At 35.8% G+C, this 20,880-nt stretch overlaps 1 protein-coding gene across 1 annotated transcript in view; it reads left to right on the forward strand.

Annotated features, from left to right (window-relative positions):
- Positions 1 to 20,880, forward strand: part of DLG2 (discs large MAGUK scaffold protein 2) — a 2,032,915-nt gene that overhangs the window by 460,917 nt on the left and 1,551,118 nt on the right. Inside the window, exon 7 of the mRNA XM_063094161.1 lies at positions 14,259 to 14,333. Coding sequence (XP_062950231.1) covers positions 14,259 to 14,333 — 75 coding nt within the window. The remainder of the gene's footprint in view (positions 1 to 14,258; positions 14,334 to 20,880) is intronic.

The following is a 20,880-nucleotide window of genomic DNA, read 5'->3' on the forward strand; positions in this document are numbered from 1 at the left end:
ATAATGTATTTTGGATTTTATTCATTCTTAGCCTAAACATCTGATTAAAAATAATGCACCTGCAGAATGCTTAATTTTAAATTACAGTTGGTTGTAGATTTGCAGTTTTTCAGACACATACCCATAGCCTATAAAAGTATACTTTTAGAAATAAAGTAAAATTTTATTATATGAATCATATCAATCATCTGTTAATACAACTGTAGTTGTATGGTTTTTCCTGCCAAACCTGATTGCCAGGATGTTATTTCACATTAGCCCTTTTTGATTCTTTGAGTAACAACCACACATACTATGAAAAGCTATGAGTTTGAGAGGAGTGCCCTTTATAAGACCTTCAAGTAAATCTTATTTTATGATACAAATGTGGGCTTGCAAAGGAAACAAGTGCAAGTAAAATTTTATAATTCAAATATTTAAACACTTATGGTGCTCAAAATTTAAATAAAATCACCTAACTCTCTTTATGAAGTACAAAATAATTCATCATTCCCTTCATTATTTACCCATCATTTTATCTGAATGTTTGTAGATAAGATTTTCTTACAGCAGATTACCTGTGATTACAACTGCTCGAGAGACCTGTCTTGTTGCGTGTATGTACATTTCACCAAAGGCAATTTGCGAATGTGCACTGGGTCAAGATTCAGAAAGTATAGACTTATGTTTTCCATTTATTATATTAGTAATCTTAGTCAACTCAGTTTACTCCCCCTGAGCCTTATTTTCTCAAGTCTGAAATGGGGATAATAATACTGGCCTATCAGTACTTCCTGCATAGGATGATTGTATAGAATCAGATTAGTTTTAGTATTTGAAAAATACAAAATACTGTATACATGGAAAAGATGAGTGTATTTATTGAAAAGATGGAGGTCTAGTGTAAAATGGCATCTTTTATTACCATTAGCATCACTGAATAGTGAAGAAAATGACAGCTGTGTCCATATATGTGTTAGAACTAATTTTATGCTAATTTTAGTGACACAGCAAATTTGTCTGACATGTCTGAGATCCCTCAGAGAATTGAGTGTGGGGCAGTTGGACAACAATTGGCATCTACCACTGAATTTGGCTTAGCATGGCAGAATGGAGTAGTGTCTGAAAAAACATCTTTTGGAGTCAGATTCTTATTGGAGTCCTAGCTCTGCCAGTTATTAGTTCTTTTGTCTGGACCAAATTACTCAATTTACCTAAATCTCAATTTTCTTAGTTGTTGTGAATTAAGTGCAATATTCATTACCCCCACAAACACTTACTGAGCGCATGCTATGTGCCAGGCATTATTCTGACCAATGGAGAATATAACAGTGAATAAAATCAGACAAGGTCTCTACCCTCATAGAACTTATAGTATGCAGTATTTACAGGCTGTAAATAGGCACACAAGTATAAACTTAATTTCAGATAGTAATAAGGCTATCACTTAAAAAAACAGAGAAATGGAATATAGAAGGATGCATGAGTAAAAAGAGATTTGGGCTGCTTTAGACTGTGTAGACAGAGAAGCATTCTCTGAAAAAGTTCTGGGAACTTAAGAGGACCAGCTTTGTGAAGATCTTGGCAAAGAACATCCCAGATGAAGGGAACAGCTAGTGCAAATATACACATAGGCTGAGTATAGCAACTATACATACATATAGCCAATAAATAGTAGGTGCAGATGTTTCTGTTCCTCCTCTTCCTGTTCCATATCCTCTCTTCCGAGAATCTGACATTTAAGGATAAATTTCACAGGGAGATCATTAATTCAATTAGAGAGTTACCACTCTAGTGGCAAATTTCTATTTGTGTAGTCATGGTGATGGGGATTTTCTCTGGCTTCGGTGAACATTTCCCAGGTTTATAGGTCCTTATTGATGAGAGACAGATACCAAATGTTTTAACTTTTGCTTCCATTGCTCATTCAAAATTAGTACCAGAGTTGAAATCCAGTAAAAATAATCCCCACTCCTTTTGCCTCTTTTCTAATATTCCTACACACACATGTCCATTTCTTTGTATCTAAGTAATTGAGTTCTTGAACTAACCTTTTATAGACAATAGGTTTTATGAGAAATTAGTTTGACAGTCAAGGAAAAAATTCTTAGAATTTGGAATTCTCTCTATCTATTAAGCAAACTTAAGAGTTCCATGAAAATATCTACTCTCTGGAGTCCTCCAAGCGTAACTCATTCTCTTCTGTATTCTCTGTTCGATGGATAGTATGCCTCTATTCCAGTTATCATTGGTAAAGAAGTAGGAGTTGTTCTTAATTCTTATTTTTCCCTAAATCTTTAACTATCCCAATTTCTATTCCTTCTGTTTTCTATAATCTGTCTTATATTTACCATTCCTACTACCAATGGTCTTTTTCAGATTCTCACTGATTCTTATCTGGATTTCTGCAATAAAATCACTTTTTATTCTTCCTGATTTTTCTATCCTCCCACCCCTATACATTTTCCACACTGTTAACCAGGACCCTCCTTAAAAAAGTGTGTGCGCACGCGTGTGTGATTTGTATGTATGTCACAACTCTGATTAAAATCTCTTAGGGGTTCCCTGTCCCCTACAGCCCCATTATTCAGAGTGTGGTTTCTTCACCAGCTGCAATGGCATCCGCTCAAAGATTGCTAGAAATCTAGAATCTCAGGCCCAATGCTAGAACTACTGAATCAGAATCTGCATTTTGCTAAGATCCCTAATTGATTTGCATTCCTAGTTTATTTTGCGCCTTATGATTTGAGAAGCACTGTCCTCCAGGGTAAAGTCTGCATTGCTTAGTCTGGCACACGTGGCCCTCTATGTTCCAGATCTTGTTTAACTTTCCTATCTCAGATCCCACCACCGTTCATGCTGCAGTCAACTATAGTCAATTTTGTTTGGTTCCCCCAAATAATCTGAATTCTGTCCTCCTGTTTCATTCTTCTTGAGTGCTTGGAATGTCTCTCAACTCCCTAGCCTGACATTTACTTAATAGACTTCTTAACTTTTAAGACTCAGCTCAAATGCAGATTCCTCTGTAAATACTTTTCTTAATACCACCCTGCCGGACTGAGCCAGCTATGCTCCGTGTTCTCAGTATGCTGTATCTTTGCAATAACCTTTACCTAGTTGTACAATTAGTTTTACATGTGCCTATCTCTTGCTAGAATGCGAACTCCATAAGGATAGGGCAAGTTCTTAGCTATATTTATAGCCAGCCACCTAATACGATGCTGGCAGGTATACCATAAGTGTTGATTGATTCTTTCATTTAACAGACATTTGATAGATATTTCACTGTTTAATAAGTAAATGAATAAGTAGATGAAATGCTTCCTTCTTCCAGCTTATATGTCTGTGTGTATACATACACAGATATATACATACACACGTGTACGTGTATGTGCATAATAATGTGCACTTCATAATAAATAATTATAAAAGAAATCTTTGGACTCTGATGGATAGACTATTCAGTTAGAGAGTCAGGCCATTGGTAAACTTATCTGTCAGAGTTGGTAGGCCAGAAATGACACTGGAAATGTTATTTTAGTATAAAAGACATGGGCTGAAAGAGGTAAAAATCCTTATATACTCCAAGAAAAATGGAAACTGGATCATATCAGTGATAAGCCAACTTGTCATGATTATAATATAGATTTCTTTTTTTTAATTAAAACCACTTTGTTGAGGTATAACTGACATACAAAAAGCTGTAAATGTATACAACTTGATGAGTTTGGAGATAAGTATACACACATGAAACCATCACCTCAATTAATGCCATAAACATATTCATCACTTCCAAAAGTTTCCTCCTATCCTCTTTATTTATTATTATTGTTATTATCTGTGATAAGAATACTTTACGTAAAATCTACCCTCTTAGCAAAGTTTTAAGTGTATAATACAGTCTTATTAACTATAGGAACTATATCTTTTGTTTGTTTTTAATTTAATCATAATTGATTATACATATTTTTGGGATTCAATGTTGACATCTGTTGATCAAATCAATATTACTAGTATGTATATTGTTACAAATTGTACTTATTCTTTATGCCCCTTGTCCAATCTCTCTCTATCCCCCTCTCCCTCCCCCCTCACACTGATAACCCTAGATTTCTTCTCTCCCTCTGAAAGAGTAATGGTTACTCTGTTGATTTGTTGCCTAGATGATCTGTCCCATGCTGAAAGGTATGTTCAGGTCCCCCGATATTATCTTAGATCAGATACTTCTTCTGTCACTCTGGAATGGACATTGTGAAGTGAGACATCTTTTCTTTTCTTTGGTCTCTGCTGATGACTCTCCTTGTGTCAATGCACTCCAGTGGCTGGCGGACCATCTGTGTAGTGGTTATGATGTCTAGCCACTTTTGTGGCAGCCGTGGTTACTGTGGTAGCTGTGGTGGGCCACCCATGTGGAGGTGATGTTTTTGGCATGCTCCTTGGTGCTGGCAGTGTGCCTGGTTGTGGGTGGGGGTCAGAGAGCCAGAACTAATTTTTTGTCCTTTGCTTACTTCTAAAATGGGAGAACTTCCTGTGGGAGCCAGTTCTTGAGCTGTGTGGTTGAGCTAAATTGCTGCTTTGCTGTTGTTTCCCTAGGGAAGGCTTTTTGTGCAGCTCAGGGTTTAATGGTTGACCTTATAGGTACTTCCAGCTCTCCAGAGACCTGGTACACCTTGGTTGTATAGAAACTCTGATCTGGGCCTGAGTCTTTTCATCAAACTACACCCCATGCAATTCTGCATTCCCGACTGGTCTCCTCTGAGTGGTTCTGCACTGATTGGGGGGCAGATCGGCTGTCCTTGGTGTGTCCCAGTGTTCTCCTGGTGGGCTTGTCTCCCCCACCGCCCGTGCTCCAAACACTTCCCATGGGACGGGCTCTGCGCCGGTCCCTTGCAATGACTCACTGGCCTCTGAATGGTTCCCCTTTGTCAGTTGTTGTGGCTTCTTGCTCCTATGTGGGTCCATAAAACCTATTAGAGGTCTTGCTGTCCTGGGGGCCACCCAAGGCCCTCTTCTCCTCTGCTGCCTCCAAGCAACTCCATCCAAAGGGCACAGCTGCGGCTTCTGCCAGCTCCTGCTTCATGTGCTCAACAGTTCCAGCCTTAAAGCAGCCATGGCCCAAAACGCTCCAAGAAGTTTTTTCTTTCTCTCATCGTGGTTTCTCCTGCCTTCATGAGTTCCATAGGTCTCTCCTCTTCCCTTGAGCTCCAGCGGCCCCAGCTTGGCTGTTGTTACATTTTTATAGTTGTAAATTGTTTGATTTGTGGGAGATAGTGATGCAGGGGATTGTCTATTCTTCCATCTTGACTGGAACTCCTATAATATAAATTTCTAAAATTCAAATATAAAAATACTTAGTAGTCAGTAGCACATTTTTATTAAACAAAAGCTAAAGTAGTCAGATCAGGTTTTCAGTTTGATGAAAGAATGCAAACTCATATTCATTTAACTGCTTAGTGATTTAATGTAGCATGATACTTAACCTTATTTTGGGTGAAATTTATTTGACTTTGTAATATGTATATAATATATTTACCATAAATTTGTTATAAAAATATAGTATTTTTATTATGTAGTATGTTTTTAACATAGAAACATAAAAATGTGCTAGAAAGCTATGCAATACAAAATTCAGAAATGATTTTATTTGCCTAAATTATCAGATTATGAAAGAATTGTAGAAATAATAGAGTTTTTTTTTTTTTTAAAGCAGAATGCATTATGTTGCATTTAGCTTTCAGGGGACAAACTTGTCTAGGAAGAGGCTCATAGCAATTCTTCAGTTTTTAAACATTGGTTTGCATTTTGGTGAACAAAGTGTTTTAGTACCATTGAATGGCTTTACCCCAACTAGCCTCCAAAGGGAACTTAAAAAAGCTGTAATAATGATTATTGCTTGGAATTTGTTCAACTAGCCATAAATGACACCAGCACTATGCAAAAGGGTCCCTGAATGAATGTTATGTTACTCTGTGGTTGAGATTTGAGTAAAAAGCTTTAGGAACTTTCAAATGTTCCTTAAAACTATTCTGAGTCCTCTAGAAAGAAATGACCCAGAATAAACAAATATCCTACTTTCCCAAGCAGCAATGTAGTCAGCAATAGAGATTCTCCTTGAAGACCATTTAATTACATTTCAAAATAAGAGTTTCCAAAAGCCATATTTCAAGATATAAATCATATATCTATTATCCACACTTGCAAGAATTTTGATTGTTGTATGATAACATAGTTCATATAGTGTTAACTTTTTTTAGCTTACATCTCCTATATTTCATGTTTTTACAAAGTTATTTGTATTGCTGTATTTATGATATCCTATAATGATAATTATTTTCAAGTAGATTTCTAATTACAAAATTAGAAGGGAAATTTAAATATTCTTCATGGAAATAAAAACTAAAAAAAAATTCTTCATGATAAAAAGTATTTGAAAATAATTTGCTAAAAAAAAAATAAGTAAAAATGTTCATTTTTAGCAAATTCTCCCTTCCTGGTCTTTGTTATGAATCTCGTAGAATTTCAGGCTACTGTGTTTTCTTGCAATTCCTTTAAAATAAAACTGTCCTGCATTAATACATGTGTAATTTACTCAGTAATCTGAAGTTCCAATTAAATCAAGGACAGATCTAATTGCTAGTTCTTCCTGGATGACTGCTTAATGTTGGCTATGGCACCTGATCTACAAAAGCCTGCACACTCTTTCATTGATTAACACTTGTCCAAAAATGCATATTCGTAGGTGTCAGGAAAACAGGCACATATACAAGTAATATCCATTGACCTCCTTCCTTGTGTCAGGTTTTGCCAGAATTTTAAGTATCTGAGAAAATCCTCTATTATCAGAATACACTGTAAGTTTATATTGATGACATTCCATGTGTATTTTTCAGAAAACACTGTCCAATGTATATGCATTTTTTTAAATTCAAGATTATAAGAACACCTTGATATGAATTGCATATTTAATAGGTTGTAATTATGTCTTATCAAAAGCTCAACTTTTTAAATCCTTTATTCTTTGGAAATATGGTAATTGTCCCCTTTCTCATGTAGTTAATTATAAATTTCAGGAAGAATTAAGTCTGCTAAATCTCTTCACATTTTTTTCTTTGTCTCTATGGTAGCAGTGAGAATAGAAGTAAATTGCTTTCATCGTTTCTGAATGGCATTTCTTTCCTTAAGGGACTGACCTTATTTTGTGATCCTGAAATTTCAGATATTTTTAATTTAGCTATTAATTTGTTAATCTAAGAAAGGAATCTTTACATATGAATTTTAAATGTTTGGAAGAAAAAAGGTAGCTTATTTTAGAAGTCACAGTCTTTTATGTTTCCATAAGACCTTGTAGTTTTATGCTATAGATAAGATCTGCCAATGAAGAATATTTATTGATTATAGCAGTTTTAAAAATTATTATTATTAATATATTCATCATTACAAATTGTAATCTTTCCCCATTCCCTCCAGATAATGTCCAAAATTTCTTGCAAAGAGAGGTACAATAAGTAGCCCATTTCTTTTTTCTCATCATGTTAGTAGGATGCAGAGACAGCATGCACATATTAATTACATTTAAACTATTTTAGAAAACTATGTTTTTTAATCTTGTTTTTAGAAGCTTAAATTACTCTATTACATCTAACTATGCATAGTAATAATTTAACTTTGAAGATTTGTAGAGCTTCAGGGAATATTGGGGCATGCCTCCACAAAATGTGAAAAATACCATATTATATATCTTAGAAATACTTACAGACCAATAATTTCACGTACATGATCCCAGACTGCACTGTCAATTCTGGATCCCAAATTTAGTTATTTTAAAACTGCTGCAGTATTAACTGATAAAAAAAAAATTACAAACAAAATTAAGATTTAAAATTCTTAGCATTCGCTAAGCACATTCTTCCACTTTTTCTCATTTAATTTTCACAGTAACTCTGTGAAATAAATATTATTACTTTATACTCAGATGTGAGAATATAGACTCAGAGGAGCTAAGTGGCAGAGGAGAAAAATCCTTAATTAATAGAATAAATAATAATATTAATTAATTATCTTATATAATTGTTATAATAATCCTTTAAGCTGGGTATTATTCTTCCTATTTTTATGGATGAGAAAACTGAAACTCACAGAGAGTAAGAAGCTTATCCATAGTCATAGGTCTAAAAAGTAAAAACTCTGGCATGTTAAACCAGGTCCAGTGGATACCTCAAGGTATTAAACACTCTCCTTTACTACTTCTCAGAATTAATGTAGTGATAGAATGAGCTGACAATACACGTCAAGTGCCAGGCATCTAACAGGTGCTGAAAAAGTGCAAGTATTCTTTCATTATACATCTAGGAAATGCTGTCTGAGTCCTAATCCACTGTCCTCTTCCCACTGAAACCATGAAATATCAAGTCACAACAACGGCTTCCATTGATAATCTTTGAATATATGGTCAGCCTGAGAATTCAGAGCCTGTCCCACTCATCACAGTTAAGCTGGGTAGGTTAGGTAGTTAGAATATTATTTTAACATAGAGTGTTTAATCCTCTTATGCACTAGTTAGCCACAGACTGCACCTCTGCAAACCTGGGCAAATGTCTGCCTGGAGTCAGAAGGAATTTTGGAAAGTGTGAGGATGACTCAGCACCACCATCACTACCCACTGAAAACCCCTTGTTATGAGCATTCTATGGAGAATAGGTCAGCAGCATTTTCTTCATTCATAGAAGAGGCAAATGCATGACTCCCCAGCATGGCTTCAGTCTTAGTAAGGATTTCCTAAGAAACAAATAAGGTCAACTTATTTTAAACATCTGTTGAAACCTGAGGAAATAAAAGGAAGCAAATGGAAAGATGGTCCCAGAAAGGAATTAAGTCATATATTGGAGAATATGAGGGATTATGCCAAAAATTGAATGAAAAAAAGTTAACGCTAGCCATGAGTATGTTTTGCTCCTGCAGTTGATACATTGAACAACTAGGGCTCATGGGACATAAAAATAGAAGCCACTTAATTTGGGGCTCCCTGTTGTTTGCTTAAAATGGCTTTGTGCCAGTGGCCCTTACCCTACCCTGTAAATGAAAACTTGGATAGTCCAATGACTTTCCAGGCATTTACAGGGAATAAAAAGTCCTACAATCACTTAAAATCACAAACACAGTCTCAATTCAGTAATAAAATTGTCTGTCCCAAATATTAATCAAAATTCTAAACACTTTCTAGATTAAAGATTTTCTCTTTTCTGCTATGGGATCTTCAGATAGGACATTGCTTTGGGGGAAGGGGATCCTGTAGCCTTCTCTTTTCTTCTCCTTCCCTATTTACTAGTTAGTTGATCCCTTTAGGTTTGGAGCATGAGAAGGAAGGAAAAAGAGGAGAGCAGAAAGTCCTTATTGAACTGGGCGTGCTGTACTTTTTGCCCTGTGAACTTGACGTATAATAATAATAATGATAATATCAAAAACAAAGAAAATTGCTGACACTTACATAGTGCTAATTATGTATAGAAATAGTTCTCATTATATTAACTTCTTTAATCTTCGTAACGGAGGCAAAGAGAGTTTAAACAACTTGCCCAGAGTCACATAGCTAGTAAACGATGGATCTGGGATTTTGAACCCAGGCAGTCTGGCTTCAGACTTTTTTTTTTCTCATGGGGACTTTTGTGAGTCTTTGAAAGTTTTTCCTTTTCTAGGACCCTTTGACTAAATCTCCTATGATGTGGGTGATGCATTTCTTTAGCCTCAGGTTTTATAGCAGTTCTCCCTATATAGAAGGTTGTCTTGGCAGCATCACAATGGCTCCAGATTGAATCTTTTGCCTTGACAAATTCCGAGAGTGCAGGCTGACTCAGATGAAGCCACCTCTCCTGACTTAACCAATGTGCCGTGCTATCTTGCTGGTTAAACTTCTCAGGTAGAAGTCAGATCCCCTTATGCTGGTCTCCCAAACCCAAGGAAGTTATATCAAACTCTAGGTGTCGATAATCATATGAAAAGTGAGACCTCTTAACTCTTGTCCAAAGAAATTCTCTCCCATTTCTAAACCTTCAACCATTCAACCCTCCTATACCCTTATTGTAGATAAGGGCTCAGGGTCCTGAAACTAGCTCTTGGTCTTTTGTATGTTGTCTAGCACCTCTTTTGAAATCTCATTTTTATCATATCTTGGTGTCTTAGGACTTCCAATGTAAAATCTTGTGCATCTGTTTTGTACTTTTGCATCTGGAAAAATTTTGTTCCCACTTTTTCTTTAACATCTCACTCAGAAATCACACATCTTTATGGCAAATAAGGAAACCTTTATTTTACCCAAATTATTTATACACACATGTACACACATGCACAAAATGCATTTGTATTACAGTGTGTGTATATGTGTGTATATATATACACACACACACATTATATGTCTGTATATACACACATTATGTTCATATATCTCATATATATATGAAATTGATTGTTTGGAGGCATCCTGGGAATAGTTATTTTTTTCAAATTTTTTTGAAAATTCCCTTAACTCTTGATGTGCTAGAGAATATATTGGACTAGATGTCAGAAGAAGTGTTCGAATAACTTTAATAACATGAACTCATAAATATTAATGTTTATAATAATTAATACTGTGTAATTTTCATTACATTTCTAAATTACTTTACAACTCACTGTTCATTTGCACACATATTATTGAATGTCATTTAAGTTCTGCCATACAAAAAGCCACTTAGTTCTGCCTCTTGGGCATCCCATTTTGACCTCTGTTTCTTCATTTGTCAAACACCTGAGAGTCTCAGAAAGGATGAGAAAGACAGCTGAAGTGCTCATCCAAAGACTAAATTCAGGAGAGCATCTTGTGTATTTTATAGGATCAGGTCTGCATCCTTTTGTGACCACTTATTGGTAGGACTCATTTATTCCACACCGGCTGACCATTTGGAGTCCTGTGAAGTAGAGATAAATGAGGGGAAAGGCTGAAGTCAACTTTCTGTGAGGTGGAGAATCATTCTTTCTGCTCAGTTCCAGTTCGCTGAGGCCCGGAACTGAAGGGTTTGTTGACCAAGGCCAACAGTGCCTTAATTAAGCACTTTAAGGAGGTGCATGGTATGCCTCTAGCCTAGAAGGCCCCCTTCTTACCCATTCACCTCCTAAAAGTTTTACTGGAAAACTGAAGTGTCTACTCTATATGGCCCTTCCAGAGTTACCCAACCAAAGTTCAATACTCTTGCCTTTGGCTTCAGTTCCTCTGCATAATTTTCCCTGACCCTTGCTCAACACTTATTCCTGCCAAAAGAACGGGTGGAATGGATCATTTTGATCTGCCAATGTCATGTTTTATTTTTTCCATGTCACCAATATTGCTTTATAACTGCATGTTTATTAGTTTGTCTTTTTTCTTAGATTGAGAATTTCTTTAGACAGGTAATGAGCCTTGATATATCCTTATTCCTAATAAAATAGCTGGCACATAGTAATTGCTCAGTGAATGTTTGTTGACCAACCGAATGAATGATCCTAGTGTTTAAAACTGTTTTGAACTTAACACATTGTGTTTTATCTCATAAACGGTTGGAAGATTTTGGAGAATAAGAATTACTATTTAAATTTTTGTATCTCTAAATTTTTATCTCTATACTCATATAGCATGGTACCATTCATGTAATACATGTTTGATAAGAGAAAGACGAATGAATGAATGAATGAATGAATGAATGAATGAATGAATATGTGTTTAGTCCTGTCTTGAAACATTTCCCAAACCAGAAAAAAAAAATCCATGAATATGAGAGCCATTTTACTGTAAACAGTAGAATAACAGAACCTTTCAGCTCTTGCTCTGCTTTCAGAAAAACATGCTATTTTGAATGAAGCATTTTGGTCAACACTTTATTTGTGTGAATCAGTTCACATCCTGCCACACACAACTTTTTCTGAAGATGAAATGGCTAAATATCTATAAAAGTACTTTGTAAACTCCAAAGCACTCTAACAGATAGATATAAGCCCCTGATACACAAAAAATATTCTAATCTTATATTTTTCTGGCTACTCACTATGGATTAAAAAATAACATGTCTTTATGGCATTTGTCTTCAGTAGGCCTTTTTATTTGTCCAGCCCCATGTAATCATAGTGTTAATTTGCTTAGTTAAAACACTAATGGGAAGGCCTTAGTGTCAAAAATCAGGTAATAATGGAACAAGAGATAAATTCACAGAGATTTCCATTTTTCATTACCCCATGCTGTGCATCCATATAAATTAAACACATGTTAGTTGTGCATCCATCATATTTTGGGAGTACATATATTACTCCACCCAAGCACAGCTCTCTTATTTATTGAATTTGTCTCTATACCATGTGCTACCTAAAGATATGCACTATGTAGATTTTACAGATATAGATTTTCTAGATATAAACCAAACATTATTACTATTAATAATAGCAGTTATGAATTATTCCAAAGGCGACATTCCTCACCATTAAGAGCTTGGTATTAATACTCATCACTAGCAATAATAATAACTAGCATTTTAATAAAACTTTTAAATTTCAAAAGGCTTAACTCCACATATAGATAAATTATATTTATTTATCTAGCTTAAACTTTCAACATAGGGACCATTTTTATCCTGTTACTTTGTTTGTTCTCATTAGTAGCATACTTGCAAATTGTGATAATGATCTGAAAGGAATCTACACTTATCATCTGATAACAATTCCTGTGAATTAGGCAAGATATACTGTCAAGAGTATCTCATGGGAGCAAGCACATGACCAAACTTAGCTTGAAATTGTGGTCATCTGATATCAGTCCAGTGTTCCTCATGTACCCTGCTGGTACTTCATGTCATATTTTGATTTAAACAAGAAAACTGACCATGGAGATTTATGATCTAAGTTTATTGTTATAGTGATACTATCAATAATCACTCTCACAGCACTTCAGTGCTTCAGTGATGCCTTAAAAATGGACCACCTAAATAAAGGTTGCTCTAAAAAGCTTGCAAATCACAAAACAAGGATTGTTAGCATGATAAGAGCACTGAATTCAGTATTTTATTCAATTAAATCAGAAATGTTAGGATCATTGATAAGACGAAACCAGATTGGATGATAACATGCCATTAAGACTCGTTAAACAGATAGAAAATCAAAAAAACCAGAGGCAGCTTCATGAAAAAGGAAGCGCGCACATGGGCAGCAGTGTCAGCCAGATTCTTCCTTCAATCCCAGATATGCTGCTTTCAAGTAGGGTGACTGTTAGGCAAGTTGCTTAACATCTCTAAGCCTCAGTTTTCTCCCCTTTAAAATGGGCATAATAATGCTTCTATCCACATTTGTTGTGGGGACTAGTGATAACAAACTGGGTCCAGAACAATCACTGACATATTTAGTAGCTCAGTAAATTGGAGCTGTGGATTTTATGATAATTATTAACTTTGTTAGTATGTTTATGTTATCATTGAATATACATTGAAAGAAATAAAAGATAAAAGATGTTTTATTAGAATCCTCCCCCACCAACCCCCTCTTACAACTAATTAGCTCTCATTACTACAGGAATGGAGCAGTATTGTTGGTTAAAGCGAAGAACTTCATTTTTTTCTAAAAGGCCAATTAGAAGTGAATTTACAGGATTTGTAACAAAAGCATAGGTTAACTAAAGAAAAATTTCTTATGTAGAAAGAAGTGCCTGGCAAATGGTTTAGAATGTCCAACCTCTGGCTCTTTGAGCAAATTGTTTTATTTCTCTGCATCTCAGTTTCTGATGTGACAAGAAAGGCCTCTAAGATCTATCCCTTTCAACTCTACATTCTGGAGTCCTGTGAAACGCCCTAGAGAGTCACCACCACTAATTTAGTCTGGAAGGGGAGACAGGTAAACAAGGCTTTCCATACCTTGACTCAAGTGATCTCATGGGGGTACAACATGTATCACTGTTGTCTGGAAGCCTAGAAGAGAAGAGAACAGTTCGGCCTCTGGGTTAGGAGAGTTCTCAGATGGTTCTTGCTGGTATCTAGAAGGCCAGCTACTGAGGAAGCCTGGTGCCAAAAACTTAGTCCTTAGAGAAACGAAGAAAGCAAAGTATAATTTCTTATGCTTTGATAACAGTCAAAATTGCATACCTAGTTTTCTGCAGCACTGCCAAAAAATCATCCTCAAAGGTTTCTTCTATACTTGTAAATATAGTAATGAACATATTGACAAGAAACATGTCAGCTAGTATATATTGCTGCACATAATATATAGAACATAACATCATTTTTACTTATTTGCAGCAAAACCAAGGCAAATGCCCAGCCCAGAATTGTTCAGTGGAAGCCCCTGCATGGATGCCTGTCCAACACTGTACTGTAAGTTTCATTATTCCAAGATTGGTCATATTGAAGGAGAAATGTTTTTATATTTCAAAACCACAGTAGAATGAGCTAGAATGCTCTCTGAAATCCTGGAGCAGAGCAAACCTTTCAAAAGGAAAAAGAATGTCTTTTCAGAAAGCTCTGCATTATAAAAAATAGCTGTGATTAGGGATTCCATGCATTTTTTTCAGAGTCAGGATAACTTGCAAAGTATTTCTCTAAGTGGATTATTGATGAGTTAGATTCGGGGGGTCATTAAAATGAATATATTTGCACATATATTTTTAACGAATAGTTGCATATTTAGCAATATTTGATTTTAGATGCCTTAGACAAGGATACTTTCTCTTCTGTCATTGTGTGTTGACTGCTTAATCCTGATGAGTACATGGATTTGCAATTTTCAAGTCTTCCTAGTGTAATAATAGTTTCTGCATTTGCATGGAATCTTTCACCAGAGAATTTTCAAGTGCCTTAGAAAGAAACAGGTACTATGTCATTATCTTTGTGTTACATATGGGAGACTTAAATGCAAAGAGAGTAAGAATAGTGCATCAATTGTAGAAATGGGAATAGATCCCAGACACCCTACCTTTCCTTTCATGTACTCACTCTACTACACTGTGTTCCAAAGTAAATGAAGAAAGTGGGTGATTTGTGTGATATTCTCTTATGCATGCACTGCCTGGTAGAAATAACAGTGGTTACTCTGGGAATTCTATGTGCTGTAGCTGACAATTTGCCTGTCATGAAATAATTTGTGTACGATGGGGACAAGAAATTAGAAATTTACTTTTTGGGCACTTCCCTCATTTGGCCTACCTTGCAGGTAATGTAGATGTAAAGTGGTATGTGGAGCTTCTTAAATAACCTTATCTATTGTTGAGGTATAAGCTGCTGAAAGGGGCAGCTAGACTTCCATAGCATGACTTATGACTGTGTCATAGGCAGTAGGCCTGGCGGAGCCTGCTTTTTACTCAGACTGTATAAGAGATAAAGCTTCTTTCCTTGGTTTTTGTTTATCTGTGGAAGGAGGAAAAGGTGGAATCACCTTTAGTGAAGGAGCGATAATGGTGCTCAATTTTGGAGGCATTTCTGCAATGCAGCAGCAGCCCAGACTTGCCAGAGACTTGGAGGATAAAAATGTCACACTTTTGTGAGCAGATGGTCAGAGGGGAGTGCATACTTAGAGACTCTGCTGATACCAGAGAACAGATGAGTTTTATTAATTCTATTTATTCTTTAATCACTTCTTTTATTGTATCCCTGATGATATTATCTCATAATTACTGATTCATACATCTATTTCTCCAATGAGACGATGTGCTCTTCAGGGGCCTAGTATATCTATCTAGGTATATATAGGCAAATCCCTGGTATGCGGTAAGAGGTCTTTGAGTGAAAATTCAATGAATGAATCCTCAGTCTGTTGATTTCCTCTTCAGTAAGTCTTACTAAATTATTTTACAATGCTCAGATTTCTAGGTAAAGAGAAATAAAGATTTTGTTTTACTCTCTTATGTTGGTAGTTTCCATTTCTTGTCTCCATGGGTTCTTTTACACTTTTCTCCTCACAGAGTATGTTAGAAAATGTGATTTGAGGAATTTTGTTTTCAAACTAGACAAAATTTAGTAATTCCATTTTGCTGTACCTCTGGTACTATGCAAATTTCTGGACATACAAACACGAATAAGATAGTGTTCCTGTTTTTATCCTGAACACCCAGGTAAAGCACCAATAGATATTTCTTTTCTTTTCTTTTCTTTTTTTTTTTTTTTTGTCTTTTTGTGACCAGCCGCACCGCGCTCAGTCAGTGAGCGCACTTGCCATCCTTATATAGGATCCGAACCCCCGGCGGGAGCACTGCGCCGCACTCTCCCGAATGCGCCACGGGGTCGGCCCCAATGAAGATTTCTGATTAGTGGCTAATCCTTCAGTGAACTGAAAATTTCAGCCCCAAATAAAAGAACTTTGACGTTTTAGTTACTTTGTGCAGCCTTATTGCATGTAAATACATTAATAGAATTCTCTCTCTTGAATTATTAGAAATAGTTCGCCCTTCATTATTACCTTGGAGTTGACCCCTTGATATCTGTGGATCCCAGCTAGGTCTCCCTATTGTAGAACCTTAAGGACTAAATAGATGACTACATTTAAAACTCTTCCTAAAGGTCACAAGTTAAAAGGTGCCAACATTAAAGTCTGACTTAGTTTTCTTGTCAAGTGAGAGCATCAGAAAGTAGATGTTTCTTCTCACTTCTGCCATGGAATTAGTAGCTACTGGTTTAAAAAATTTCGTTTGCCATTTACTTATAAGTAATTACATCTCTCAGAGGGGCAGACATTTTCTGGAAGAGTTATGCAATACATAATGTTCTGCTTTCTCTGCAGGTTACCCCCAGTCCACAGAGGTGGGCTTTTGGTGGCCACGTTTGGCTATGTGAGCCTGCCCGTGTTCATGACTGACTGATGCAGGGATATATATCTGATCCCAGCACGGCCAGTTGGATTCTTTCTCCTAGGAATTTAAAATTTGTACTAGAGAGATACCAAACTGGTAGTCATCAGTATCGAATCATATGAATGACAATACTTTGGAAAAAATTCCGGGAACTTCAGTTGCTTAGACCTTTAGAGTTGCCCTATATCTGTCCTCTGAGCAAGTCTCTCTTTGACTCTCTGAAAAGGTCCCAATAATCTGTTGATAATAAGTTTTTTTAAAATCTCAAATTACTTAGATTTTGTTTTGTTTTGTTTGTTTGGGGCTTGTTCTTTGATTTACTGGCAACAAAAAAGAAAAAGAAAAAAAAAGTTAATACACCCAGTCAACAGCATTTATTGAGTTCCCACAAGAACTAATGTAATGAGTAGGAGTCTTAGCCTGAAAGAAGTACTCAGAACACTTTTTTTGGATAATTTATATTAGTCTATTCATTCCAGATATCTGACTATACAACACTTGGGTCCATTAAAAAAAATGACCAAAGAATAATTTCTTAATGATTTAATTCACATTATAAAATCAGAAATATCGGCAGTTATACAGTTAGCATATACATATTATATAATTAAAAAACTACATATGATAGGTAAAGTAATTGTGGTATTAATTTTTACTTTTTCAGTACTCAGAAGATAGTGAAAATCTTATCTCATGTATTTAAGAGAATGTCTCAACTGCCTCAAATTCTTCAAGGACTGAATCAGATTATAAATAAATTAATGCATATTTACATGCATAATAAATGGATAGTCTCTATTATTTTTCTGCATTTTTCGAGTTCAGTTGATTCTCTCCTACATTACTCTGTCCATTTCCCTGTTCTTGCTCTTCAGTGTTCTGCTCCAGAATAATTCCATCCTTGTAATTGGGCTTTATTACTTTTTGCAAAAAAGTCTCGGTCTTCATGTGGGCATTTGCCCCAAGTTAATTTTAAGTGCAGAGCTTTTATCATAGGTTTTTACAAGAATGCTTCTCTCTCCAAATTGCTTTTCAAATGCCTGCCACTAGTTACATATTGCCTTGCAAATGGTTTGTATTACTATTTGTTCAGTCTCTTCCTGGATAGTCTCTTTTTTGGCACTGCCCACTTGTGTAGTAATGAGTCAGAGATTTTTTTAAAAAAAGATATTCCTTTTAGCCAGCTCTATAATGTACAGATTGAGGTTCAAGCTGAAAAGAAATTTTATCTCCAGTAATTGTATAGAAACATGGACATAATTATGCTTCCTGAATAAATATAAATGAAATATCTTCCCTAATGAGGTATGTGGCAGTTTAACTGTTTATCTCTCACAATATGGCTACATTAAGCACTAGAATGATGCCGTTCCTTATCTCTACACTATAAATTTAATTGGGTTGTATGCCTCATTGGTTTGTATGACCATGAATATGAACACAGTAGTTACCTGAGCCCCTGCTACTTGTAAACAATTTAGCAAATGCCCACAGTTCTGGGACTCAGAGAAGACAAGCAGGTCTCTGAGTCTATGGTGAACTAAGCTAAGAATTAGCTCCTGGCCCTTGGAAATAAACAACCTTGGACTCGAGCAGCTGCAGGAGGCTTGACTGGCTGCTGCATATCAGGGCATGTCTCTGGACCACTCAGTACAGCTACAGCCTATGCATGGATTTGATGATTTTGAGGAATCAAAAACTGATCCTTAGTTATTGGGCATTACTTAGAAGTAGTTATAATGTGTGATTTTATTGATTAGACATACAAAGTTATTTCAAAAAGTTTGTGGAAAAATAGAATTAAAAGATAATGTGACTATTTCCATACACTATTGAAGTACCCTCATATAGTACACAAATACACATGATTTGACTAGAATATTTTTTTTTTCTGCACTTTTGTACACTCCCTAGCTATTGGAAATTAAAGAATAATGCTAGGAGCTTTTAAAAGCTAACTTGAAAATAAAGTGCCTGCTATCATGGAGCTTATCATAGATATTGCTATCTCTATATATTTCTATTGTTATATAATATTCACCCATAAATAGATACACTGAATTCTGAATACGTCAACTCTCATTTACTCAAGAAGCACTTACTCAAGGTCTTAAAAAAGTTCATGGAAGGATTCATATTATCTTTTAATTCTGTTTTTCCATGAACTTGGAAGTACCTTGTATTATAAGTTGTAACTGGCCCTTGGAGTTCTCAATGTATAGAAGGAAACAATGCACATAAGCAGATAAAAATTATACTTGGTAATACATTCTATAATAATGGTGCATATGAAGAGCTATACATTTACAGAATGGAAAGTTGCCTCTAGATAGATTTTGGATACAAAAGATGCAATATTTGGCTATAGTTAAAGGTACAAGCTTTAGTATTGATTAAGATTTGGGTTAAAATTTTAACTCTGCCACTTACTAGCTGTACAGCTTTGGACAATTTACTTAATCTCTTTGAATATATTCACACAATGGGATATTTTGAGATTTACGTTAGACAATGCAGAGCAAGTATTAGCATAGCACCTATCATGTAGTAATTTCTTGATGAGTGCCAGGAGGGAAGAAAAGGGTGGGTCATTCCAGAAGGGAGTGGATAGAGCAGGATGAATTGGTCGGGAAGCACATTAAAAACAGGCAATAGCTCATTACTAATTTAGGTTTACTTATTTAGATTTATTTAGGAGGGCCCTTTCTTTAAAAAGGGATTCAGACTGGGACAGGAATAGGTTCCAGGAGTTAATATACAACTCTTTCATAGTTCGAAAGCAGAAATCTTGCAGCTCTTGAAAAGAAAATTTTGCTGTCTGACAGGAAGGAACTTATGACATGGGAGTGTCATATTAACAAGAGATGTTTGTATTATGAGTAACATAAAGTCATTTTTAAGGATTGGGGCCAGGTAATCCTTTTCATTTGAAAATATTTTAACATTTTCCTACCATGTCTCTCTAGATCATAAAAGTAATTTTTTTCTTTTATGAGAAATCAATAAAAACAGATGCTCCACATGGAAACCAGAGGAGATGTTCTTTTAAAGTGTTAATTGTTCCAGCATGTTCTCCCAGACTGCCTTACATTATTACCCACAGTTGGAATCACTCACTCTAATTGAAACCAGTTAATTCAATGTGCGTAAGCTATTCTGCAATAGTCCTAAAGGTTTCTTCTTCTTTTTTTTTTTTGTAGCTCCTTCCCCACTCCCCTCTCCCCCTTTTTATTTCAGAGTGCATTGTTGTGACATAATTTTGTATACATAGTACGCAGAAATACCCAAACCATGGCACTCAGAAATATCTAATACAGTCATAAAATAGTGTTGTGTCTGCTCTCTGGGTGTTTCCAGAGTGTCTATGAACACAGCACCAGCTGGGCAAACTCTGCTGCTGGGAAATTACATCCAGGATGACTTTGATGAATACTGTCTTTCCAAAGACTAGATACAATTTGTATTTTTTAGCACAAGGTTTTCATACCATCAGTAGTCCCCTTATAGAATGAAAAATTAGGACATTATCAAACAATCTCAGTTTTAGGAAAATTACAGAAAACTTCAGTACAGGACATTAAATTGGTATGCACTGGGATTAGAGTGCATCTGGCCATGTGGGTGGTAGCCATGGGGTTAGAAAAGAATCCAGAGGGGAAATTATCTCAGAAAAAGCATGATGCACTTTAAGAAATGTGAGCTCTGTGGAATGGCTCTGATTCCAATTTTGTTGTAGTCAGGGGCTCTAAATCAAGGGACAATATGAGGAAGATGAGATTGATACAATGGATATGTTCCTCTTTTCTGGCCCTTATAGTACTTTCAACTTAAACCAATTTCCTCTCTAGTTTTGAAAGACTCTGCTGGGAACTGCAATAATCATATAATGTAATTTTGTTACACTGATCTTTGAAACAGGCTCAGAAAGAGAATCCACGGTATTCATGGAGGGGGCATTGGTTCATGGGAGAGATGGAAGGGCATTCCCAGTGAGCACACATGAAAATGGCACACATTTAGAATAGAAGACACATAAAAACGTACCCAGCCTGCCCCGGGTGAAGAGGATGCAAGTCCTG

This window comes from Cynocephalus volans, chromosome 4, assembly GCF_027409185.1.
Source record: "Cynocephalus volans isolate mCynVol1 chromosome 4, mCynVol1.pri, whole genome shotgun sequence".
NCBI classification, from domain to species: Eukaryota; Metazoa; Chordata; class Mammalia; order Dermoptera; family Cynocephalidae; genus Cynocephalus; species Cynocephalus volans.